The following is a 27,772-nucleotide window of genomic DNA, read 5'->3' as shown; positions in this document are numbered from 1 at the left end:
GTTGTAAGGGTTTATTTTCTGATCTTAGAAATACAATAGCTTACTTAATAACCGATTAGGTACATTAGCACGTTATTTTGTAGACATGTAGGATATAATCCATAAAAATAATTTAATGTACATACTAATAACATTTCTTAAGTATCGTGAATTTATAAATACACTAGTGAACCCGACAGATGTTGTCGTGCCCGAACGGTGGCTTGCCTGTTATTAGCTGGTTGAACAAACGTTTTTTCGAAAATAAGGACACACGTTGTTTATTTTGTTTTTTTTTTAGCTATTTATATATTTGTAACAAGGGTTAGTTTTTCGTTTTATCTCCTTATGTGATTGGGTAAGCGTCCTCGACGTGTTTAAAACAAAATTGTGCTAAAATCACTGCTCTAGTGCTATAATCCAGGGAGAAAGTACAAGAATACGTATTAATAAAGAAAATTCAGAGCACAATTTACCCTGAATATAAAATTATCACACTCAACGCATGCTCAACGTGAATATAGTCATTTCTGAACCACCAGCCGGGTTTTGACGTGACCTTGATATTTAATTCGAAACCAAAAGGAAAGAATAAACTAAGACAGACTAGATATTGTCCTGAGGTAGTCATTATTTTTTTATTTTTTTGTCCTACCTCTAATTTTATTAAGTGTATTTAGAAAAAAAAATGTGTTTACCATTGTTGGAATGAACTGTATAGGTCCGTAAATAAATAATAATAAAAGAAAAATGACTATGTCGTGTCGCATGTAAAAACTGTCCGGATAAAATGAAAAAGACTTTTTATTAATATGTGATATGATATGTAAGGAAATGAATCAATTTAGTGTCCATTGAAAATATCTGATATTTGTAAACGTTAAAATCCAAACTTTTTTAATTGACAAAAAACAACATTCTCCGAATTTTTCGGAATATGCATTTGAGTCAAATGCAACTCTGGAAGTTCGATGAAAAACAGATATTTGCTCCTAACTTTTTTGTTAATGAACATATTGAAGATATTATTATTTACAAACATAATTAACGTAAATTAGATCATTTTTCGGAAAACCGCATGTAAATTGGTCCAGTAGTTATCGAGTCTATAAAGGACAAACTTTCACACATTATTTTTATATGGATTTAGACATATGGAGGTAACACGTGTTTTTACAGAATTTTTGCAAATGTTACAGAAAAAACGGGACTAGACCTTGTAACTAAAATTATAACATGTTACGTAATATGGCAGGGGTAGCAAAGTGGGGTATCGAATATGTATTGACGTTTATCTCGGTTATGAATGATTATTTCTTTCAAATAATAACAACAGGGATGGAGAATACCTTAAATAAGGAAATATGGAAGTCTAGGCATTTACAGGGCTTATGACCTGTCGTTGGCTGGTTAATGTGGCCATTTTACACACTGTGCAACATTCACCATTTCACCTATGAATGTTACCTGGACGAATGACTCGTCAAGTACCTCCGTTTAGTTGCAACAATTCGCGAACAGTATACTCGTATACTGCTATTTAAATCGACTCAATGCACTCAGCAATAACTATTCGGACGTTGCTGATATTTTTATAAATTAAAAAATATGCTCTAATAGCAGTTTGCCCTACTTTTTCCCGCATATAGAGGCAGATCCCCGGGGTACTAGACAAAAGAGTGTTGGCGAAAATCAAATACGATGGTCAATTGATTAATTAAATTCATGTTTGATTGAAAAAAAATATGTTTGAGAAATTAACACTTAACTATGAAGAGAGGAGAGGGGATGGAAAAGAAAGAAGAAGGATAAAAGAACAACTGTAATATTTAGATAGTGACATTTCAATCTTGACTTAATTGTAAATAAAGAAGGAGCGTCTCTAACCTTAGTGGGTAGATTATTCCACAATCGAGCAGCTTCTACTGTGAAAGAAGAGGTAAGAAAATTAGAGCGATGAAAAAGTATTAAAAGGTTTCTCTCGTTACAGTAACGAAGAATTTTCCGTGTTGTGGTAGAAGTAGGAAGAGCTTTCTCAGATAAACAGGTGAAGTGGGAATATTGTGAAAAAGTGATAAAGTAAATAATAAAAAAAAAGTGATAAAATATTGTGAAAAAATGATGAAATATTGTGAAGAAGTGAAAATATTATGATGAAGTGAATGTGAATGTTTCTTCTATGCCTAGGTCAGTGTATTTGCGTGCAATATTCGGTTATTAGGTTGAATTTGCGAAGATTAAAGATATAATGTATACAAACATTCTGCAATAGTTCCAACTTTTCAAGTAATTCAGAGTTGGCATTTGGATATCGTACATCTGCATGATCAAGGAGTGGAAGAAGTAACTTTGGACTGATGCTTGCTTAATATTAATTGGCAAAAAATTTAGTAATCTTTTAAGTGAGTGAAAAATGCTATATAATTTACGACTAACTTCTTTAACCTAATCGTACCACCCTTAATGTTTATAAATGATAACACCTAAGTTTTTGACTGAAGTCATTAAAAGAATTTCAGTACTTTCTATTTTGAAAAGTGGAAGTGTGTAAAAATTCACTTCTGAATACATTTTTTTACCACCAACTAGTACAATTTGGGTTTTTGAGGGATTTATGAGAAGTCCATGTTTTTTTGTCCATGAAGAGATATGCTTGAGTGCAAGTGACATTACTTTATGTGTTTCAACAATGTCAACGGGCTTAAAACGAATTTATAATTGCAAATCATTGGCGTATTAATGATACGAACAGTGGAGGGTTTTTGTTATTGGATTGATAAAAAGGGAAAATAAGAGTGGAGAAAGTACCCCCCCTTGTAGAACACCGGCGGTAAGATCAATCGAACCTGAAAATACATCTGCCATTTTATTGCATTGTCGACAAAACCAATTAATATACACCTATGCATACATTTTATCCATCCCTCATTTGACTGAGACCACAAGTAGCCACAGCAAATGCATTCAGCGTCTTCATCAACTGAAGATTCTTCCTATTTCATTTATTTTTTGGAACTTTTTATATTTTTTCACAGACTCCATGGTCCATGAATGTTTGTCAGTTTTTTTTTTGTATGTTCAGACTATATCGACTGAAACAATAGAAGAATAAATTAATATTTTAATAATTATGAAACAGTATGGGGCAAAGTGGGGTACTCAAATAAAAGCACCCCACTGTGCCCCTTTGAGTACACTCTACTTCGTTTCAAGCTGTGTGCAAAATATAACAAGGACAGCGATACCATACCATTGTTTATAACGAATAATTTTATTATCTTTTTTTAAGCGTCCACCTTAAAGAATAAGTATATTTTCACCATATGAACATTTACAGCAGAGTTCGTAATTTGAAAACGAAATTTCATCAAATATTTTAACAAAACAACAGAGTTCGATAAAATTACACGCCGAAAAAAAATTGGCTGTGATACGACGTCTGACGCAAGTGCAGAAAACGTGAAAACTGAATTTTTTACATGTTTAAAAAATACTCAAAAAGAAAGGACTAGGGCATATCTTCCCACACATTTAAAACACAAAGACTGCCCGATGAAGGAAAAAAAACTGGAATCAATAAAAATAAAGCATGAAATACTTTGATGTTTTTAAATAATAATTAATTCCTAAAAAAAATTATTTCTTGTTTATTCGTTTTAGAAGTCCTTACCTAAAAAAGGCTAGATTTGATAAACTTTTGTTTTTTTGTTAATATGTTGTTTTCAGTTTGCGTTGCTTAAGATTTAAAAAGAAAATTCCTTTTTTAAAAACAATATTTGAAATTAATGTGCTAAAATTAAATAAAAATCATAAAACTTACAAAATTAAAGTATCCATACTGTGGTGTTTAATTTTGAGAAAGCGACATTCAATTTAGTTATCTTTTTTTCTTTTTCTTGGTGGATGAAAAATACAGTTCCGTGTGTAAAATATAATTTATATTATAAAAGATAAAAATACAAAATATTTTTATTTTTAAAATGCTGATACCTTTATTGATGTAGGTGTGATTCAATTATATTTTTTATTATTTATTAGGCATTTTATATGGGAAAGAGTGAATGACGACGTAAGACGAGGCCTAAAAAACTTTGCTAAATCAATTAAACCAAATCCTGAAACCGGGTTATGTAAAAGTTTAAAGGTATTATTTGTTTTTTTTTACGTGTTTGGGTTGATGAAAAATATTCTAACGTGTATAAAACTGAACAAGAATCATGGACGAATGTTTTCGACTCGATGGCTGCTCTCAGGTGAAAATCCTGAAGAAATCGAGTGGAGAAAAGTTTGCGTTGTAGTGAATTGGTTAGCGCATTTACCTACCCTGTTGGGAGTCCCGGGTTTGTTTCCTGGGATGTCGATATAGAATATTTATTTATAAGCTGATTTTATACTGCAATATTTTACTGTCCTTGGACTGGCTCCTGAAACGTAAGACTGATAAATTTACCTTCTTTTAACCGATTATGGAGATACGTTATATTTAGTTTAAAAATTCAGTGCCCCATTGACCGTCATGCAAATAAAAGTTTGGTGATTACTTGTCATTACTGTCATTAGCCGATTTAAGGTGATTACTTGTCATTAACTGGTTTAAAATCTCATGTACACACATTGCAACATTCACCATTCTGCCATGTAGAATATCACTCAAATCGATAAATATTTTGCATCTTTTATGTAGTAACTTTACAAAAATTAACGTATGGAAGAATTGATTACTACAGAACGTTCATTATTAGCTATTTTTCTTTCCGTCCGTATTTACTTTCAAAAAAAGTTTATTTGTATGGTGTCACTCTAAAAATTTTTGTTTTTTTAGGTTGCGGAGTGGTCTGAAGAAAACGGGTTCACGCCCATTGCTGCCAAGTATGTCCGACTGCGACCGAGGATTGATATTGAGAAAAACCGGACGTATATTGTCACAACCATTATTGAGGAACCATACATCATGATGAAGACCCCTGAGCAAGGAGAGACCCTGGAAGGAAACGACCGATTCGAAGGATATTGCAAGGATTTGGCTGACCTCATCGGCAAGAAGTTGGGAATCACATGTATGTTTTATTTTAACGTATTAAAAAATATTTTGAATTTATTTCTTGGAATGCTACATAACAAATGGATAATCGGTGGAAAAAGGAAGCTCTTTTGGCAGCAAGTTAAACATTGTTATACGAGATCACTAGTTTTATCTTTAGTCCAATTTTCGACTCGATGCACAGTAACATCAAAACGCCTTCAATAGAGACATCCGCCAGCACCTACGGGGCCGAATCGGGGCAATAGACAATGTGAAAAACATAGAAAAAAAGGAGTAAACACATAGTGAAAAATGTAGTAAAAATATGAGAAAAATTATTTAAAAACATCGTAAAAAATGAAGTAAAAACTGATTTAAGATTGCAAAAAAAAAAAGTAATAAATGTAGTAAAAACAAATTTAAAAATGAAGTGAAAATAAAGTTAAACAAAACATAATAAAAACATCTTTGAAAAACTAGTGAAATTCGTAGTAAAACCGAATATATCGTAAGTAACACGTTTAAAATTATAGTAAAAAAAACAAATATACGAGTATTTGTTTAACAAAAAGTATATTCTAAAAAAAATAGCAAAATTCAGAGTAAAAAGCAAAAAAATACAAAGTAAAAAACAAAGTAAAAGATGTAATAAAAAAATGAAATGTAGGTGTATATGTACATACGAGTGTATGTATTAAATTAAAAATTTGATTTAAAATTAGAAACGAAAAGTTTGCACATGTAAACACAATGTAAAAAATAATGAAAAATAAGGCACATTCTCAAAATCAGCATCAAATTCTAAGTACCTTTTTCGTAGAACTTCATTTGATTCCTGAGAACCCCTTTTTTAACTTAAACGACCATATTATTTTATCCAGTACACGTCTACAAAAATAAGGACAAACTCAAAACATTGTTAATATATCCTACCTCTCACATAGAAAACAAAGTGTAAAAATCAATAACTTCATATCAAATAGCTTCCTAGTAACTTCTGGTGTACCACAGGGTGCCCACTTGGCCCCTCTTCTATTTAATCTGTTTGTTAATGATGCTGCTAATGTTTTTTCTTTTACGAAATTCTGGCTTTTTGCTGACGATAACAAGATACTTAAGCTAATTAAAAATATTGATGACTGTGTCAGACTCCAAGAAGACATAAATGCATTTCATACTTGGTGCAAAACTAATAACATGGAACTTAACATCGATAAATGCAAAATTATTTCATACCATAAATGTAAACATCCTTTTATTTTTGATTATAAACTTAATGGCCAAGTTCTTTCGATTGTCACCTCTATAAGAGATCTTGGAGTGATCCTAGATAATAAACTAACTTTTCTGGAACACTTTGATAATATAGTAAACAGATCCTTAAAAATTTTAGGCTTTATTAATAGAACTACGTCTGATTTCCAAAGTATGCTTACACTTAAAACACTTTATTGCTCTTTAGTTCGCCCTATTCTTGAATATGCATCTGTAATCTGGTCCCCTCATTATGCTGTTCATATCAAGCGCCTTGAATCAGTTCAACATCGTTTTATAAGAAAAATTGCATGGAAGATGGGATTGGAAAGAGGAGACTATTCATATTCTGATATGGAGAGGTTTTTAAGCATATCAAGTCTTGAAAAACGCAGATGCATTGCAGATATAATCTGCATGTATAAAATTATGAACTGTCTCATTGATGCCCCTGAAATTTTGCAAAAGATTCTTTTTAACGTTCCCACCCGTAGACTAAGAAATAATGAAATGCTTTTCCTCGGTCACTACAGGACCAATTATGGTGCACAGTCGCCTTTGCCCAGAATGATCAGGCGGGTGAACGATCATCAAGATCTTGATTATTATGGTGTAAGGATGTCTTTCTTTACAAATCAGCTAAAGAATCTGTATAGTTAGCCTATGCTTTTTACTTAATCTAAAAAATCTATCATCTGTCTTTGCTGCTTATTTCTGTTCCTTATATTTTTTTATTCCTTTGTAAAAATTTCTTTTAATTGTAATGTTTATAATGGACTTTGTCCGTAAATAAATAAATAAATAAATAAATAAATAAATATTATTTTGGTTGATTTTGAGAAATTTAACTTCATAAAGTTTTGAGAGTAACGGTTTTTGAAAATCTTATAATTATTTTACAGAAAAGTGAATGCGGGCAACAAAATGAACGGAGCACTAAGCACAGTAATTTCTAATAAAAATATGTCAATCGAAGCTAAACTGGCAGTGCACAACGGAGTTTTAGTCCCAACACTTATGTATGGAAGTGAAACATGGAACTGGCAGAGGAAGGATGAAAGCCGAGTGAACGCGGTTGAAATGCGATCTCTTAGACGAATGTGTGGGAAATCAATGTATGACAGGGTTACGAATGATGAAATCAGGCGAGAGTGTAAATCTGAGACAAGTATAATTGATAAGATTAAGAAAGGGTCTCTGAGATGGTTTGGTCACGTAGAACGAATGGACGATGAGAGAATGGTAAAACAAGTAAATATGGCAAAAATGAACGGCAACGTTAGACGAGGACGACTAAGGAAGACTGTGCATGATCAGATAAACCAAAATCTTAAGTCTGGTCATGTCAAAAGCAGACAGAACCGAAGGGCATGTATGACAAGATGTATGAATGTGGAAGAGGCTAGGATTGTATGCCAGGATAGACGCGTGTGGCGGTCCATTCTCTCTGCCTACTCCTACGGGGAAATGGCGTGATGGTAGTAGTAGTAGTAGTAGTTATAATTATTTTTCTGGTACAAAGACTTAGCATAACTGGAACCTATGAACTTTCATTGTTTAATGGCAAGGGAGCAAATACTATCTTGATATCAGAAAATAAGGTTATTGCGAAATATGTTTGTAATATTTTTTAAATAAGCTGTATCATTTTATAGTAATTGCATCCGACCATAACAACAAATCACGAAATCTATTGAATAGCATCGTAGGTATATTATAACAGTTGCCATTTGTAGGTTTTATTCCACATTTACATGTCATTCTTCCATGTGGTCTACCAAATCACAAAATATGAATATTGTCAAAACTGGCGGGTCATGGTACTTCCGTTGCTATAATTGGATAGGCAAACATACGCGTATTAGTACCATATCTGTCAAAGTGTTACAAGGCACACCTACATAAATACAAATTATATTGAAATTTTAATTCTAAAATATTTGCAAGTGTTATTTTTTGAATAAATCGAATAAAATTTTATAACGTGTTATTTTCAACAACTAAAATCCCACAGTCACTTTTTTGGGATGTAAGTGTAGCAATCACTTGATTAAATTATAATCCCTGGTCAAATAAATTATTTGTATTCATTTCAGATTACATAGGTGAATGTAAAATATTGTAAAAAAATACAATGTCAAAATTTTTAAAAAAAAAGTTGAAAATTGTAACTTTAATATCAATTTTCATTGTTATTTAGTTTTTCTAATAAATTATACTAAACTATAATAGCAAAAACGAGAAAAACGATTGATTTAAATTACCTAACAGTTGATACTTCATACCTTTCAGCATTACAAATTTTCATCCACCATATGATTAGGTACCTGTATTTGTTTTAAAATTCAGAAAAATCATTCCATTCTTTAGGTAACTCACATAAACGAAACTGAAATCATTAAAACCCACTAATTTATATTTTATCTAAGCTAAAACGTAATTTACGTGGACCATGTTCCTTGTCTAAACGATTAAAACATAAGTTTTTTAAATAACTAAAACATAAAACGCTCATAAAAAAGACAGATAATTTATAAAAAATAATGAAAAAAAGCTTGCTACCGAACTATGTGAGTACTTATTGCATAGCATGGTATATATATATATATACATATAAATATATGTATATATAAATATATATATATATATAAATATTTGTATTATTATCTTCTCCTTCTAACGCATTTTTTTCTTTTAGGAAACAGTTTACCTCCATCTCAAAACACTCCGTATTTTTTTATTTAAAAAAAAAATTAAAGTGCTCGATTTCTGCAAAATCAATATTTATGTATTAAATTTTATAATTTCATTAATATTGTAGAGTATTTGTACAAATTGTTATTGACAGCCATATGTCTTTTATTTATTGGAAAAACAAAAGAAGGTGGTATTTTTTATTATTTAATTATGTTTTTACTAAAAAGTATTTTGCTTTTATGCACATACTATGCAATTGCATTTGCTAGGTTTATTAGGAAACTTAATAGATTTTTGGATTTGAAATTGCAAAAGTGTACAGTGGATGGGGTATGAAATTAAACATCTTTAAAATTATAAAAATATGAGAAAAATAAATTAATGGGTAATATGTTATTCCATCTGTAGTCAGAACACGTGTAGGGTATCATCATAAGGTGTGTTCAGGACTACAAATATACACGTGTTAATACATTGAGACACGTGTAAGAAATTGGGTGTAAGAGAATACATGAACAGTTTTGAGGAACGTAAATGGCAAAAGAGGGAACAATGTATTAAGATGGTGTTATTCATTAAATTATACTTTAATAATTATTCAAAGGGAGTTAAGTGCGATAAGCAGGAAACTCTGAAAATTGAAATAATGAAAGTTGGAATAAGGTTATGCACTGTGTAAAACATGAGTACACTCAAACCTCTTTTTGGGCAACTATTTTTGTGCGATTTTGAAGTTATGCGGTTCTTTTAAAAAACATTCAGTGTAAGTGGTTATTTACTTCAGAAAAAAGTACATCAGTTTTATGAAGATATTGAAAAATAGAGTCAGCTACTAATTTACGTTCCCAGAAAAAAAAACTTGAATTAAGTCAACTCTGAGCACTCCACGATTCCTCCTAGAAATTAATAATGCCAAAAATGGGCATATCGAGTGCCACATATTCTATGGCATATGTCAACTGCATCATATCAAAGAAAAATAGTCTTTAGAAAATAATGTTATAAATATTAATTTCCAAACCTTCGCAAGCTTGTTTTAGTATAAAATATAGTAAAATAATGTTTGCATAATAAACTATGATTAACACTAAATAATGTTACCTCATTGGGGTTACCCGTGCCGAGGATACTTAACAATATCCTTTTTTTAATATTTTTACATGTGAGAATAAAAAATGAAGACAAATTTAAACACTACATATTTATGTTTACAATAAATTTATTTACATCTATATTATTAATATTACAAAACACGCAATGAAAAAACAAAAACATAACATAAGCTATACATATATGGAGCAGTTGATTCAATATTGGTTTGGGCGAATGAGACAATCTATTTTATTTGTACCCAGCTCCACTATCCATTTTTTTAGCCTTTTTGAACAAACAAATAATTACTTATTGTTTTATACTCTGGAATAATAAAAAAGTTTCCAGTCACTGGAACTGGCTGTCACTTTCAGTCACTGGCTAGCTTTATCAATATTTATATTTATTTTTTGAGGAATATAAGGTATAAACGGCTGCGGTGTAACGGATTAATAATAAATAAGAAATATTCAAAAGCTTGTTTGCTTTGAAACCGGTCGGTGAAAAATAAAAATTAGTGGTTAAAAACAAAGTTGTTTTATTTATTTTATTATAATGAATAACCACAAAGTTAGTGCTTCAAATATAAACTTTATTATAAGAAATATTTTATATTTTATTTTTTCTTCCATAAATAAAATTACTATTAACTTTTAATATTGGTAGTCAAATATCATGGTTAGCTCCGCATTATCGCTTATACGGACGATTCGCTCCTGAGATATAGCCCTTACCAAGTGCTTAACGCCAACTTGGAAAAAAATTAATGCCTGATCGAACTTACATCGCGAATTCTCAAAAAAAGCAAACGGGTTTAAATCAAGTAATTATAGAACATTGAAACTTTGTATTGATGCATCGAGAAATCCAATTTGAAAACCCCACCTAGTAAACAATTTTTTTAGACCACGAAAAGTCAATAACATAATTTATAAATATACTATACGTCTATTTTACATTACGGCTTATCCCAATGTGCAAGACATCCTTGAAATGTTACCAAAACAAGATTTAACCGAAAATGTTTTTTTGGACAATATAAATAAAGATTTTATTCCATTTCTTTTATTTGTTTCTTAATTTTTCAAAGTTATTTTGGGTATATGTATATGCTGTTTCAAAGTTATTGATTGAACGTTATTTTTTTACTAAATAAATTAAAAAATTATCATGTTTTTTACTTAATTTTGGGTATATTTTCATGCATAATAAATTGAAAAATCATATTCCTGGCGAGCTTTAAATAATTTTAAAGTAGTAACAAAATCATCAAACTATTTATTTGCGGATAATCGTAATAACTTGCGGCGTTTGCTTTCAAAATAATTCGCAGTGTTTTTTTTTCTTTTGGATTTACATTTGGTTAATTTTATGTTTAAGAATATTTTTCAACTTACTGTGATGCTACTTGTTAAAACCTGTAAGTATGTTATTTATTTAAGTTAATTTTATAGAACAAAACTCTAAAAATTGTGTTGGTAATGGGTACATATTTAACGAAACTCGAATAATTGGGTTGGTGTTTTTTTTTTTTTATTTGTTTATTTTTCCATACATATATTATTTACAAAGAAATAAAGTAACAAAAATACACTTGAGAAAAATACATCTTAAAATTAAGCTAAAACATAAATTGGAAAAAATGCCTACAAAGGCTTCAGCGTATGAGCGTGGGCCATTCCTTTTTTAATTATAAAAAAGTTTTAAGCTTATTAATATGGTATGACATGACCATGAAAAGACAAGAAAATAAAAAGAAAAACCAAACTAACAAATACTTATAATACGAAACTATGATTTATTTGCAGTATGCATTTATTTTTATTTTTTTTATTTAAGAATGTGTCAATCTAATGGGTACATATTTGACAAAACTCGAATAATTGTGCTGTTTACGGGTTCATATAAAACAAAACTCGATAATTTGTGTTAGTAATGTGTACATATTTAACGAAGTGACTGCTTTCCTTATCGTAAACCTCATGGCACGCCCTGGTGTGTATTTATATATCCCTTCATTTCTGTATTTATATATAAAATCTGTTTTGAAACCCATGATCTACCGAAAAGTCTTCTGAATAGAATTACGTATGTATATCTTTATGAATAAAATAAACTTTGTTTCTGCAACACAGAGAAATGGACAGTTATTATTGCTATATTTTGCATTTTCAAAGGATATGCTTTCGTCAGTGCTGTTAATATGAGAGTTGTATCAATGCCATGTAAATTAAGGGGATTCATTTATTTATATACCCATAAGGAATCCTAAATAAGGTCTCGCTAATTGAGTATGCAGCTCGGTTCTTGTACGATTCTAGATTGCTAATGCTGCTTTATTAATTTTGCTCGCATTATTGTGCGGGTTGTATTAATTAGAACAAATTCATTGATCTGAGAAACGCCTTCCACGCACTAAAACAGGGTTTTACTAAACTAATAAGGAAACTTCATTCATCTTATTTTTATGAGTTTTGATTTTATAGATAAAATGAGAACCTCGTATTGTGGGTAATTCTTTTATAAATCATTTAAATATTTCAGAAAAGTCTTAAGAATTTTTAGGGAGAGAAATGATTAATGTCTGGGCCAAACATGGCTTGAAACAATTATATACGATTTAATTAAATATTTTAAAGGAGTTTTTTGATAAACTCATTAGGGACACGCAAATAACATTACAGACATGTTTGCAGTTTGAACGAGTATTTACAAAATCAGTATGATATTTCCTGTACATTTTATAAATCAACAACTTTTCATATTTTAAGTTTTAAAAACGTATTTGTTCAACTGATAACTGAAGCAATATTAATAAAATAAAATAAATGAAACAACTTTGTTATTAACCACAACTTTTTTTTCTACCGACCGGTTTCAAAGGTTTCTTCGTCAAGGTTTACGTAACTAATGAATTCTTTCCTTTTTTGTTTTTTCCATTTTTACTAAATACTACACGTGAAGCCAAAAAATCAAGTTTTTTCCCCTAAAAATATGGTAATTTGGAATTAATATTTTCGAAGCTAAACAGGGGTGGATTTAAAAAAATATTATTTATTTTGTAAATTATTTTTTTTCGCATTATAAATCGATTTTTTAATTTCTAAGTTTAATTTTTATATTTTATTTTCAACGTGAAGTACTTTTAATCCGGTGTCTTTATTGAAGTTATAATTATTTATTATCAGATGGTTTGCGAATTCGCGAAGAAGCTTGTTTGCTTTGAAACCGGTTGGTGAAAAAAAAAAAAGACCGTGATTTAAAACAAAGTCGTTTTATTTATTTTATTATAATAAATAACGACAGAGTTAGTGCTTCAAATATAAAACTTAAATGATGCAATATTATTTATTCAAAGTTGGTACTTCTGGTAAAGACAATTCTTTTGATTCACACATCCTGTTCTCATGTTTTGAAATTCGTAGACTAAATCCTTGTGCCAATTGATAAAACTGTTTTAATGCTATATGTTGCTATGATTTGGTACCAATCGTTGATTACTTTAGACACAGTAGAAAAAATTCGCTTTGTTCCTTCTAAATTTAAAGTTTCGTTTGTCCAAAATCCCCAGCTAGCGTGATTAAAACGCAATATGTAGATTTTTTGCGAGTAGAGCTGTTAACAGTTTATTATTTTATTTTTAACAACTATTATATTTGCCTCTAGGGGACACCTTACATTTGTCAATTTAAATCAAATACTTAGAAGATTTAAATTTCAGAACGATTCTACAAGAATTAAGATATTTTTACAACCTGTACTTGCAATAAAAGAAACAAATAGTTGTTGGAGTTAAAGTGAAAAGTTTTTTTGAAAGAATGAAATACACAATTCCACAATGTCCTCCACAACTAGCAGTTTCGTAGCGTATTCTGTCGGTCTAAGTTTTCTCAAACAAATCCAGAGTTATTTTATAATGGAGCATATTATATTATGAAAGAATGTTGGTTGGTTTTCATAGACCATTTACTTTACGAAGCTTAATAGAAAATAATTCAATGGCGTCAAATCACAGGATTGTGGAGGCCAATTAACCGTACTATTTCTGGAAATAATTTTATTGCCAAACTTATCATGCCATAAGATCATTCACAGAGAGACGGAAGAGACAGGGATTTGGCGAATGGAACACTGAATGTTCGAGTATATTTATGGTGTTCCATATTACTGTTACAGAGCACAAACGCTTTTAGAACTATTTCGATAAAATATGATAAAGCGGCCTCAACAGGCCCTCCAAAGCGGAGGTCGTCTTCAGTTGATTCTCTGCCATCTCTGAAAAGACTATTCTTTATATGAATCATTGTTTTCCCAGGACAAGAGTCCATGTGAATTACTTAAATTTTTTTCAAAATGATATTCATTAATTTTTTGCAACTCACTAAGAAATTTACTAGAAGGATTGAACCAAAATTTTATCCATACTTGATATTTCTTACAGATTGATTTACTTATTCAGGTGTAACTTGGAAAGTGTTATATAAATATATAACACATTTATATCCATATTTGGTATACATGTATTCACTAATGATAAGTTAAACTATTTATTCAAGTATATAAGTACCTGATAACTCTTATATGGCAATTTTTTTTAAATATATTTTTAGAGAGCCTAATTTGAATGTTCAATTTCATTTTTATTTTCTTCAAATTCTTTAAGACCAGGACGTGATTTCAGCCCTTAATGAGTAATTAAGATTAACATATTACAAGAAAGATAAATAATATTATGTTGAAAGGAATATGGAAGTCTAGGCATCTGCAAAGCTTGTGACCTGCCTTTGGCTGATTTAAGTTCCAACATTACATTTGGAATTTTTTACATACTATTTATATTTACAATATCAGATTTAAGGACAGTTCAACTTTGAAAAAAAGTATTAATAATTTCATTTCATTATCTTCTTCTTATCTTTCCTCTCCCCGGTGGAGGTTGGATATTGTGGTAGGAATTCTCACTTTGTTGGCAGCTCCCTGAACAAGGACTGAGTGCTGCAACTAAACCAGTCACGCAAGTTCTTTAACAAAGATATGCGCCTTCTACCTGCTCTGCGTCTACTTTTATTCCTTCGCTGTAGAATGACGTGTAAAATGTTATGTTTTTCGCCCATCACATGCCTTAAGTACTCAAGCTTTATTTTCTTCGTGGTCTTCAGTACCTGTTTATCTTTATTCCATCCGTCGAAGAACGTCATCGTTTTGGACTCTTATATCCTCCTGCAGCACCACATTTCAAAGGTTTGATCTTTTTTGAAGTGCTTTGGGTAAGTGTCAACGTTTTGACGCCGTAAAAAAGTACTGAGAAAACGTAACATCGTACGATTCGCATTCGGAGGTCTAAATTAAAGTCTCTACCGCAAAGAAGGTCACGCATCCTGAAAAAGCAGTCTCGCGCCATCTCTATTTAGACTTTAATCTCTTGTGAGTGATCCCATCTATCATTCAGTCAGCATCTTTAATATTTATACTGATGGACTTGCTCAGTAACCAACCTGTGCTCCTAGTTTTAAGTTATTGGGAAAGTTTGTTGCTTTTTTCGAATAACCATACATTTAGTCTTAGAAACATTAATTTCTAGCCTTTGTATAATAATAGCTGCAGGATTTCCATACTATCTTCTAGAAAGACAGTAGAATCCGCGTATCGGATATTATTTATAATTTGTCCACGTATGCCAATGCCGTCTGTTAGTTTATTAAGCGCATCTCTATAAATGGCTTCTGAGTACAAATTAAAAAGGAAAGGAGACAAAATGCATCCTTGCCAGACTCCTCGACATATGTCTATATCCGATATCAATTCATCATTTACTTTCACTGCAGCTTTTTGATGCTAGTAGATGTTACCGATTATCTTTATATCTCTAGAATTCAGGTTGTTTCTTTTTAAAATTTCTAGAAGTTTTTGGTGCGAGACTTTATCAAATTCTTTAGCCTAGTATGCAACAGCCTGAAACATGCGTACATATTTACGTTCATGTCCCGGCATTTTTCAACAAGCGATTGAATACGACAGATTTTATTTAGTAATAAAAATTGTCACAAACCTAAACAGCATAAACCAGCCAACAACTGGTCATAAGCTTTGTAAATGCCTAGACTTCCAAATTCCTGTAATCAATCTCTCTTGGATAGTGTTAATGGTATTTTTTAATAATTGTACTCAGTTAACGATTGTGAATCTTTTAAAAATCATGAGAATTTCATGACTCCCTATTGACTTAAAATGTCTGGCATAGTTTGAATAGCATGAATGATTTCAGATATGAGTTATGCTGTAATTGCGTTATTTCGAAATACCTTTAACGGTTAAGTAACGCTAACAATTTTGTTAGGTGGCTAAGTCTAAATAGAAACTGTTGGAAGACTCTAAAGGATGATATATTAAATTACGCAATCATTTTATACCAATGAAAGTACCTGATTGTCTAAGTAAACTTATTGGAATCTCAGGGTGCGTATTTGAGATTATCCATGCTGAATTAGATTCAAATTTTGCAAACTAGCAGCACATGGCTCTGGACATTTTACATTATTTTATCACATGATTGAATAGTTGAAAGAGGTTCCTAACTAATTTAAACTTTTAATTAAGAAGTTTCACTCATTATTTGTTTTTTTTTATTTCCTTAATTGAACGAACAGAAGGAGGCATCGAAAATACTCACTTTTGTCTACTTGATCTTCCATTTGAAAGCTTTTAATAAATAAAATAATATTTGTTCGAATTTTGGTGCTCATTTTTAAATTTGTAAGAAAACGGACAAAACTTGTGTTGGGTATGAGGTACGTGCTAATATTTATTTTCACTTTATTTTATCTAAAATAAAACCCTTTCATTGGATATATTTCTCTTTTTTTTAAATATTTAAAAAAGTAAAAAAAAAAAAAAAAAAATTGAAAAAATGTTAATTTAGTATGAAATTTCACCAATTATCTGCGTACAGAATATTTAAATTTTTATTACTCTCAATTTGTTGCAGCCGAGAGGAAAGACATTTTTAAAAAGAGAACATGAAAGTCAAAGCATTTACAGGGTATAATATCACTTGTCTTTGGCTGATTTAAATTGCCATTTTACACACTGTGTAAAAGAGCTGAAATTTTAATCACGTAAGTGAGATTCATCCGGCTGAACCAATTTACCTACGCAACATATTTAGATCTAAATGACTCCCTTGAAATTAAATCTAGCCTGTTAACTAACATTCGGACATACTCAAAACATTGTTGAGACTTTGTATTTAAATCTACCTACCAAAAAAATAATGTTTCTTGTTATGAGACACCGAAAGAAAATGAAGCAACAAATTTCGTGCTCGTTTTAGCGCGAGTAATTTTAATAGTCAAAGTAATATTGAAATGGACAAAAACGCTTCCTGTCGTAATACCGCGACCTCCGCTCTTTAAATGTGTATACATTTATAATGTTTTTTTCTTATTTTTATTTCCTCAGATGAGCTTCGCATTGTGAAGGACGGAAGTTACGGCGCAGAGAATCCGGACGTAAAAGGCGGGTGGGATGGAATGGTGGGAGAGCTAGTCAGAAAGGTAAGAATTAAAAAATACTTAAATATGTTCATCAATGAGAAATTTAAGCTACACGTCTACGCCGCAATAAAAATAGCTTGAACATGAAAAAAGGGTATTTAAAACAGATTTCGTACGGTTTATTTCGAATGGTACAAGTAAATGGAATCTTAAGTCACCTATTACCAATCACATTCGGAGTACCTCAAGGTAGCGTTTTGGGACCAATTCTTTTCTTATTGTGTATAAATGACCTTATATCTCCAAGAAGAAAATAAGAAAATAATTTGCTTTGCCGATGACACTGTTACTCTCATTAATGGACACTTGGGAGGAAACCTACCAAACAGCGGAAAAAGCGGTTTCCACAATCAAGGGTTATTTAGACTCCATTCTTTTGACGTTAAACGAAGAAAATACTTAATTCATTAATTTTAGTATGAAAAAAGTAAAACCTAAGCGTGATAAATTAACGATACATTAATGCAATACAACTGACCTGAATAGTGACAAATGAACATGTAACTTTATAAAAAATTTAAAAAATAAAAGATATCTAGGAATCAAAATCGATTATACCTTGGACTAGACAATTTACATAGACAATGTTTCAGCAAAAGTTAAAAAAACTGCCATAAGAAACATTCTTCACAAAAAAACTTTGAATCAAGTATGCTACTCAATGTGCCAAACCATTATAGATTATGGAATAATTCCTTGGGGTGGAGCCGGCTTTTGCCGGTATGCATAGCACTTTTTTGCTATGCATACCTTGGAAATAGCACAAAAATATGTACTCAGGGCCCACTATAGAGGTGTTTGAACGAGTAGGTGTTCTGAACGTCAGGCAACTGTACGCTAGGGCACTTCTCGTTCACACACTTAAAAATGGTAGGAGTAAACATAATACAATCTATGAAACAAGATCAAAAAAGAGACAACTATTCGTGCCACTTAAAATAACAACACCGTTTGGTCAGAGAATTCACACCTCTTGATTTAAAATTTAACACAAAGAAACAGAAATTTAAATTATTTGTTAAAAAATGGCTTCTGGATTTGGGTCCCGAGAACTGCCTTGAGATGGTAACCCCACCAATATAGTAGTATATTTGAACCCGGAATTATTGTTACATGTCTGCTGTTTATATTTTATGTTTATATCCATACTGCGTTATTTATTATAATATTTTTGTTTATTATGTACTAGAAGATAATATTAAAATAATGTAAATTAATGTCTCGACACGGGTTATGCTTGGTGAGGTGTTCATATAGAAAAGAATAAATGTAATGTTTTGTGTGAAATATTTTATTTTTTTAATGTCAGTTCATTTTAAGTTACCGGCTTTTAAAAATTATCGCTTTCATACATTTTGTAGCTCATTAATAAAGCATGAGATCCTTTATTAAAATATGTCAACTCTTAGTGTGACGTCACAGAAACACATTGTACTGCGGACTAGAACTTCTTTCAGACAGAGATCTTTTAGCTTTATAGCTCCTATAATTTAAAATAAGGTTAAAGATATTTTATTCACCCAACACAATAAAACTACTCTATAAAAAAAAAAAATTGCTCAATTGGTTTATTAAGTTAGGAAAAAAAGAAACTGAAAGCTTATTTAACTAAATTGCAAGGTAAGCAATATTTACATTCATATTAATATTATTCACAACAATTTAAACATTATACAATACAAAGACAAGAAGGATAAATTGTTAATATATATTTATTTATGTATTTAATTGACAGACTTATGCAGTTTATTTTTACGATGGTACATCCAATTTCTTATAATAAATACAGGTATTAATCAAATAAAATACAACTAAATAAAATGAAAGCTAGGACCAAAAAATAAAAATTATACTTATATTTATATATGTATGTGTTTGTTAGGGTGTGTATGTAAGGGTTTGTACGTATGTATATGTGGGTATGTGTAATGTGTATATGTACGTGTATGTATGTTTATATGTGTAAATACGTGTGTGTAGGTATATGGAAATACATCAATAAACATAAATGTTAGTTAGTCTACCTTAGCACAAGTCTTCTACTACTAGACCTAACTATATAATATTAATAACAAGTATATTATAAATAAATAATACAAAAAAAATATTTTTTAAAATACAAAATACTAATATTATTGAAAATTTGACGACCCGAGTAAAATGTAAATTTGTTTAAAAATTAAACTAGAACTACCTGGATAAGAAATTTTAAGATCTTTATTTTTTGCTTGTGAATACATTTACTTCATATATGGCCACGCTGATGATCAGACTTTAAATTACAAACTGTTTAAAAAATGGAAAAGAAACGAATACAGTTTAGTCGATTCAACCCAATTAAGTGTTTTGGCGCATTAATAATGTTCTTAATGAAAATCGTAATGTTTGATTTCACGTGTTCATATTTATTTGACGTTAATACTTTTATTTTTTTAAATATACATGAACTATTAACACTTTTATTCACCTATATCATTTACACTATTTTTTTATATAACGAGACTTTGTAAATATTAAAGTTTGTTTAATAATTTCCATACAAGACAAAACGCGTCACATTATGCACTCTTGTAAATCTTTATTAAAAATAAATAAAAGTTAAGCTTAGTCCAATATTTTTTATTTTATTTTAAATACCTTATCAAATCATTAAACATTTTTACTTATAGAAAATATGACATCTTATGATATTAAATCAGTTATAACTAACCACGATTTAAAAATAAAAGTAAACTTGATCAAGTCCGGGTTCTTGATTGAGGCAGTTGCATCGATATTTATCTTCATTTCTTTCATTGCAACTGTTAGTCTGATAAGTATTTAGTATTACACATAAAATTTCAATTCACCCAAATCCCTTTAATTGTTCCTTTTTATCAAATCAAATCAAATCTTTTTTTTTTCAGATGGAATTTTATTTTCACTACGAATAGTAATTTTTTCAGGAATGTCTCTTTTAAAGCATACTCCCCTTTTTGTCGTAGGCAAATATTTTTGGGTAGAGTCGTCACATCTAAATGTTGGCTAAAATTTAATTTTGACATAAGGTTTGCCTGTTTTTCCAATTTTACATTTACGTAAGAATATTTTTTCATTTCACTGATACCAGTAGATTTTTAAAAATACTTGCTCAAATCTTTTTTTTTTTAGATTTTAGTCATTATCTTAATTTCTTATTTATACTATTTCTTCATATTAGTATATTGTTGTGCGTTATTGGATATTAGAATGCTTTTGTGATTTTTCCTCCTGATTCATAGGCTAATTCGTTAACACATAGACAAAATTCGTTTTGATTCGGGCAGCTAACTTTTAACATTATTTTATATGGGTTAAAATGCGATCTGTCACGTGTCTCTTATTCAATTAGAGAGACCTCGACAATATTACCGAAATCCGTCATAAACTCAATTTTGCCCTGGGGCGGACAAAATACGATTTGATATTTTGCTCCTCATGTATTTGAATAAATTATTCTTGGGTAAGCGTGTAAGCGTTCGTGGAAATCCATTATATTATTATTTCAATCAGAGGCCTTTTTGCAGTCGTATTACACAAATAAAGCAAAAGGTCCGCTTTTTGTATGATTTCTTCCAGTATCTTTCAGTATTATCTTTCATTTGGTGATCTGGGCCTTTTGCTTACCCAGTGATTTGCCTCCCGTAACCTTGAACTAGAAGTCATGATGGTAAAATAGTGGTTTCAAGTCAAATATTTCAAAACGTGAATAATAAGTACAAAATATGTGTTCACCTTTTTTACTTTATCTCAAATAATGTTATGTTTTACTGCACCGCGGCGGTGACAGCAATAAGATGTGTCGTATTATTACAACCATAATTACATCTGATTTTTAAAATAAGTCGGAATAAAACCTTTTAATTTCTTTAATTTAAACTCCCGAATTCCCGAGACAATATCTTAGTGTCATTTTTATGAATTCTCCTGAAATGTAATATTTACACTTTTTATCATTGTACAAGTATATTCATTATAATATATAGGATGTCTCAAAACCTACTTGATTTTTTTTTTATTAAAACACATACTGCAGTCATATTTTTTGGGGATGTTTTATTTTCAATGTAAAATATGGAAACGAAGGTTATGTGTGGAACACAACATCCGACAAATGCCTGCCTTAGCTTTGTTGATAAACGTTCACCCTTTCTACGAAATTCGCGATTACATTTTGACATAATTCTTTTATTTTTTTATTTAATGAAGGAGAAATAAAAAAAATACAAATTCCTTTCAAATAAAACAATGAGAATTATACTCAAAAGAAATATCTATTCGAATGTAAAAAGAATTCACAAAGAAATTGGCTTGCTCACAGTAAAGCAGCAAATTAAATATAATGTAGAAATTTGTATACATAAAATGTGGGATGAATAAAATAAAAAAGCAATAAAATTTAACCAACAAAGTCATACGTATGAAACAAGGGATTTAAAAAAAGATAAGATTACCTATAAGGAGAAAGACAGAATCTCAAAGCTCATTGTACAAGGGATTGAAGGTGTACAATGAGTTACCTGAAGAAATAAAGGAGATCGAAAAGATCGAAATATTCCAAATTAATTTGAAAAAATATGTGTTATTGAGAAATTTCTATAAAAAAATATAATGTTATTAAAAGTTTATATTGGTTCTTAAAATATAATGAATTAACTTAATAAAGCATAAATGAATAAATAACTGTGGATGAATTTCGTCAATAACTTTTCAGATTTTCGTTTTGAGCTCCGGTCTATAAATTATCTGCAAACATTTTTTTCTTCAGAAACCTCCAAATAAAATAGTCTAGAGATGTCGGATCACAAGGTCTTGGAGACCAGTTAACTTCTCCCTGCCACAAAATAACTCGTCTTGGGAATTTTGATGCAATAACTGCATTGTTTCTGTCGCAGTGTGGCAACTTGCATCATCTTGCTGAAACCTAATATCATCAACAAAAAGTTAGTTGACATGTCACGATAACGAAGACCATTGACAGTAACTGCACTGCAGTAACATTCTCAAAAAAATGCGGGTTAATAATTCCACCAGTCCAAAATCCGGTCACACGCGGTGGGTGCATAGGCTGCTGATGGATCACTCGAGGGTTTTCGCTCCTCCAAATTGACAGTTCTGTTTATTAACGAACTTTTCAAGTTATCAATAAACAAAACTGATGTTTTTATTTATAAAAATCACCATCGACTTGTTCATGCCTCATTATTTATTTTATTTAATGCACAAATTACACAATTTTACATAGACACAATTATATGTTTTTTATGTCCCGACTTGTTAGAAAATTCCGTGTTAAGTCGGGACTCTTCGGTATATAAACCAAAAATATTTTTTTACATATTAAAACAATAAACAGGTAATTAAAACAATATGCAAAATAATCAAAACAATATACAAAATAATAATAGAAAAATAAAAATAATAAAAATTTATAATACATGTCGAAAATGGAATCAAAAGTTATATAATAATACGTATGACAGTGATGACATACACATATATGATATACGTAAATGGATAATAATGAAAACAGCAGCGATGTTATGCATTTATTTCCGAAGCAATCTCATACAGTGGTCTCTACCCCTCGATACAATCCAATTATGGATCTTCATCTTAAATATAGACGTTGTTTTGGAGAACTTAATATGTTCATCCAAGACGTTGAACACTCTTAGAGCTATATACGAAAAGGGTCTCCGAGCAAACATCGTACGCGTTCTCGGTGTTAAGTAGTTTAGGTTACGCGAAAACCTCGTACGGGCATTCTGTTGGGACCTCCTTCCGTAGTCGCCTGACCAGAAAATTGTCAATACATTTTTTATATAGATTTGACGAATATCAAGAACTTTTAACAATTGAAATAATGGTTCAGATGGGTAGGTCGGAGGGCACCGAAACATAACTCTAAGAATTAATTTTTGCGTCTTGATTATGACAACTGTCGAGCAACCTCCCCAGCCAATTATGCCATAAACAGCCACCGATTGAAAAAGCGCAAAGTAGACATTTTTAAGAGTGCTTACGTCCAGGATATTTCTAAGAGAGCTAAAGACATGACACAGTTTTCTCAATCTAGATACCAGGGACTGAACCTGTGTCTCCCATCGCAAATTTCTGTCAATTACAATGCCTAGATATTTTATATTATCAACTGGTTTCAATAATTGGCACGAATTTCCAGAATTTATATGAAGCTTTAAACTGGCTTCAGGTGGTGACCCATCTCCTATACTAAATGTAAGATATTTTGTTTTATCCACATTCAGCGTTAGCAGATTGTCATCCAGCCAGTTTTTGACACTTCTCATACCACAATTTGCTTTTTGAAACACAGAGTTCTAGTCACTAGCCTCAAACAAAACAACCGTGTCATCAGCAAACGCTATAGTTTATCCGCCATTACTCAAATCACACAAAGAGAAGAAGTATCAATTTGATGAATGTTCGACGCTGCATGGTTTTTTGGTAAGGTTCATGGTGAGGTGGATAGGAGTTCGTGTACACTTTCTCTAATTGTTGCAAAGTTTTTAAGCGATTGACATAATGACGAGATGGCACATAATGATGACCCAAAAATGTGCGATATTTTCAAAACATCTTGGTAAAGTTTTCACCATTTCAGTTGAGAATTTTTACAATTTCTATGCGTTGCTCGATTGAAAAACGCAACATGGCGTAACTTCATTTTTTTCCGATGACAACTGAAAAATATCCGCGTTCCTTCTTTGATATCACATGTATATAATATAAGTCACGCAATTATGATTTTTTCCTGCTTAATAATATTATTTACAAGTAGAGGTATGTTTTAATTTTATAAGACCAATAAAAGTCAAGCGCAATTCAATAATCCAAAAAAATCTATTTTCGGCTTTATTAAAAAAAAAAGTCCACTAATAAAATAATATGTACCAGTGACTTTGAATTTTTTACCAGTGACTTATATTGTCAGATTGGTAAATATTAAACGAATTTCTATTTTATATACAAGTGCAAGCAGGGGTTGTAAATCATGATATATATATAAATGAGAATAAAATAGTTTAAATCAAAATATTTCCCCGCCAACCTGATAATGTCGGTCACGACGAAACTTGGTCACTGGTAAAAATTATAAATAAAAGTGGAATAAAACTATACTATCATCGTTATCATTCTTTTTTCACGCATAATGGTGCATAGGGCACTGCATCGGTACAATAGTCGTAGCGTTTTTTAATCATTTCTGTAACATAAAAATAGTAAATCAGTACTTCAGGTGCCAGTCTAGGGACTATGAAATATTCTTGTGTAAAAACACATTTATTAACAAATATTTTATGTAAACCATGTCGGGAATCAAACCCGAGACCTCTTGCATGGTAGGCAAATGCGATGACCACTACTTCATAAGGCTGACAATAAAACTGTATTCGTATTTTTTATATTATATTTAAATTCCAGTTCCATCAAGAAATGTCAGTAGAAAATCTCAATCTATTAAAATATATTTATTTGTTTTTTTTTCTCATAGTAAACAAAGATTAATTATAAAAATAATGTGACCTCACTAAGGCTACCCGTGCCGAGGACACTTAACAATATACTTTGTTTTAAATTATTTTTACATGTGAGAATATACAAAGAAGTCTTAATTAATATACAGAGATAATTAACAAAATGTTCAGACAGTTTGACAGTAAATATGTATACTTAACGTGATAATTTTCATTCTTTTGTTATTTTCAGTCTGACACATAATAATTTTCCTCTAGAAAATTTCTAAAGGAGCGTGGACTCGACCTTTCTCTAAAGCAAATACTCCCATTCTTCATACTTACTATGGTCTAAATTTAGTAAGCAAATATTTGCAACGGTTTCACTAATTAACCACCCATAAATGAACATATTTCACTTACGCGTAGTGTACACAAGTAAATTGGCCCCGTACAGAAATATGTTATTTACTTGGTGATACATTAATGTCAACCACACTATCCAACCCTTGGAAGGTTTCCATCGATTACTCGTAGAGCTTTATATTGAATTTGCGGAAAGCTACATATCTTGCAATCACACCAACAACACCCCTACCGGCCGATGTGAGAAATTTCGCTACCGGGATATTTACTGGGAATGTAAATAAAAAATTTGTCTTTGTCCGGGTGGTTTGAGAATACACTTCTCAGTTAGAAAAAAAACACCCTCGACGAGCGTTTTTGACACCGCCTCGTAGTAAACAGGAAATGCGGCGCCAAAAGAATTTGATAAATAGGTATTTGAACATAGTTTTTCTGACGATCCCTCGCAGGCGCCTCTCAGATATTGTGTGAAAAAGACAACTGCAGTTTGGACTGATTATTTATAACTAAAATCGGCCAAATCAATTTTTCTTAGTCCCGTTTTCCGCACTTCAAAACTGAACTGGTTCTTTTTTTTTTTGTGTCATTACTTTTTCCGTTTTTGATCATTATTTACCATACATATTTGTATATCAGACATCCGAATATGGCAGTTAAAACTGGGCACTTTTAAATCAATCAAAATAGCAAAAGAAAAGAAACACGCCAATAGTAAATATCTATGGTGTGTACAAAAATCACTGCAGATGGCAGACATTGCCATTATCTAGGGAGGAAATACGGAAATACGTTTTAATGAAGAAAAGTCAGACCTCGTTTTTTCTTAAGTGGTTAGCGCGTTCGCCTACCATGCTTGAGGTCTCGGGTTCGATTCCTGGATTTGTCGACTGGAAATATTTAATAAAATGGTTGTTTGAGACTGCAATATTTCATGTTCCTGGACTGGCACCTGTAGCGTAAGACTGATCATTTTCCCTTCATGTAACAGATGTTTGATATACCCTGCATTTTGTGCACCAACGCAGTGCCATATGTACCACTGGGTGTTAACAGAGGTATTCTGATGATAAAATGAGGATGCATTTTATGTGTCCCTCAAAACAATGAGTACACTTCAATATGTAAGATAGAACTGTTATACCCGTATTCAGAGACAATACTTAAGGTGAGGAAAGTACATTCTATTATCTTCAACTTCGGGTTATTCTCTGCATATGAGATAAGAATGTACTTTCCTCACCTTAAGTATTGTCTCTGAACACGGACGACAAATGTTTTTTGTCTTGTTACCGCCCCATAGTGTACCATGTTTGAGAGCCCGGGTTCACTTCCTCTCTTTGTTTTAATTGTGGTTTTTCTTTATCCTGGACTGGCAACTGAAGCATTAGACTGATCATCCTATCTTCCATGTAACAATAATAGCATATTTCCATATTCATAACAATTGCAGAACCAATGCTATGCCCTGTGTACCACCATCAGGATTTTAACATTAATATCTTTAATTAAGTTATTTTAAACATGTTTTTTTTTACAAATTACTGGCGATCTAATGACTGTAGAAATAAAGTATAACAGTTACCAATGCTAACATTACTTAATTATGATTTTTTTATTGTGCTTTGACATAAAAGTACAAAATTTATGAATAAAAAAAATCAAGGCCCATAAGAGTTGTTTTTATATATAACTAAATACGTACAGCGGCAAAAAGGGACACCTACTCATACGTTTTCGTAGATCAGAAATTTCAAAAAATGGTTTTAATTTGGCTTTTGGCCTCGTGGAGTGATAAAACCGTTATAATTTCATTTTTGTAATAATATGTGTCTTTATATGAGTAAATAAAAATGAAATTAAAAACTAAAAGTTAGTTTCATTACAATAACATTTATTTTGAAAGCGGGGTGATACAAACTGGCCCTGCATGGGGCCAGTTCGTATCTACGAAAACGTATCGATTCCCGACATGGTTTTCGTGAAACATTTATTTAAAACAGTGTTTTTACACTGGAATATTTTATAGCCCTGTGCTGGGTTAAGACTGATTATCTTTCTTTCATTAAACTTTTTTTTAATCAAGATACTCTTTAGATGAGATAGATTGATAAATTGTATCAATGCAGTCTCCTATGCACCATTAGGCACGGAAAAGGAATTACGATGATAACAAGCAAATTAATATATGATTTTTTTAAATTATTTTTAGGTGTTGCCTAGTTATTGAAATTATTGATGTGAATCTCACTCAGATCACTGAAAAGAATTATTAAAACTGTTTCATTTCACAAAAAATAACAAGTAAAAGAATC

At 30.9% G+C, this 27,772-nt stretch overlaps 1 protein-coding gene across 2 annotated transcripts in view; it reads left to right on the top strand.

Annotated features, from left to right (window-relative positions):
* LOC148271329 (glutamate receptor 1-like) overlaps positions 1-27,772 on the top strand; it is a 119,401-nt gene that overhangs the window by 39,353 nt on the left and 52,276 nt on the right. For both annotated transcript variants that reach the window (XM_088241521.1, XM_088241522.1), the window contains exons 3-4: positions 4,802-5,036; positions 17,504-17,598. In XM_088241521.1, coding sequence (XP_088097647.1) covers positions 4,802-5,036; positions 17,504-17,598 — 330 coding nt within the window. The remainder of the gene's footprint in view (positions 1-4,801; positions 5,037-17,503; positions 17,599-27,772) is intronic.

This window comes from Micrasema longulum, unplaced genomic scaffold (genome assembly GCF_059751315.1).
Source record: "Micrasema longulum isolate JH-2025_06_02 unplaced genomic scaffold, ASM5975131v1 h1tg002928l, whole genome shotgun sequence".
Classification (NCBI taxonomy): Eukaryota; Metazoa; Arthropoda; class Insecta; order Trichoptera; family Brachycentridae; genus Micrasema; species Micrasema longulum.
The sequence above is the reverse complement of the archived record's forward strand: the minus strand, read 5'-3'. Positions and strand labels throughout refer to the sequence as shown.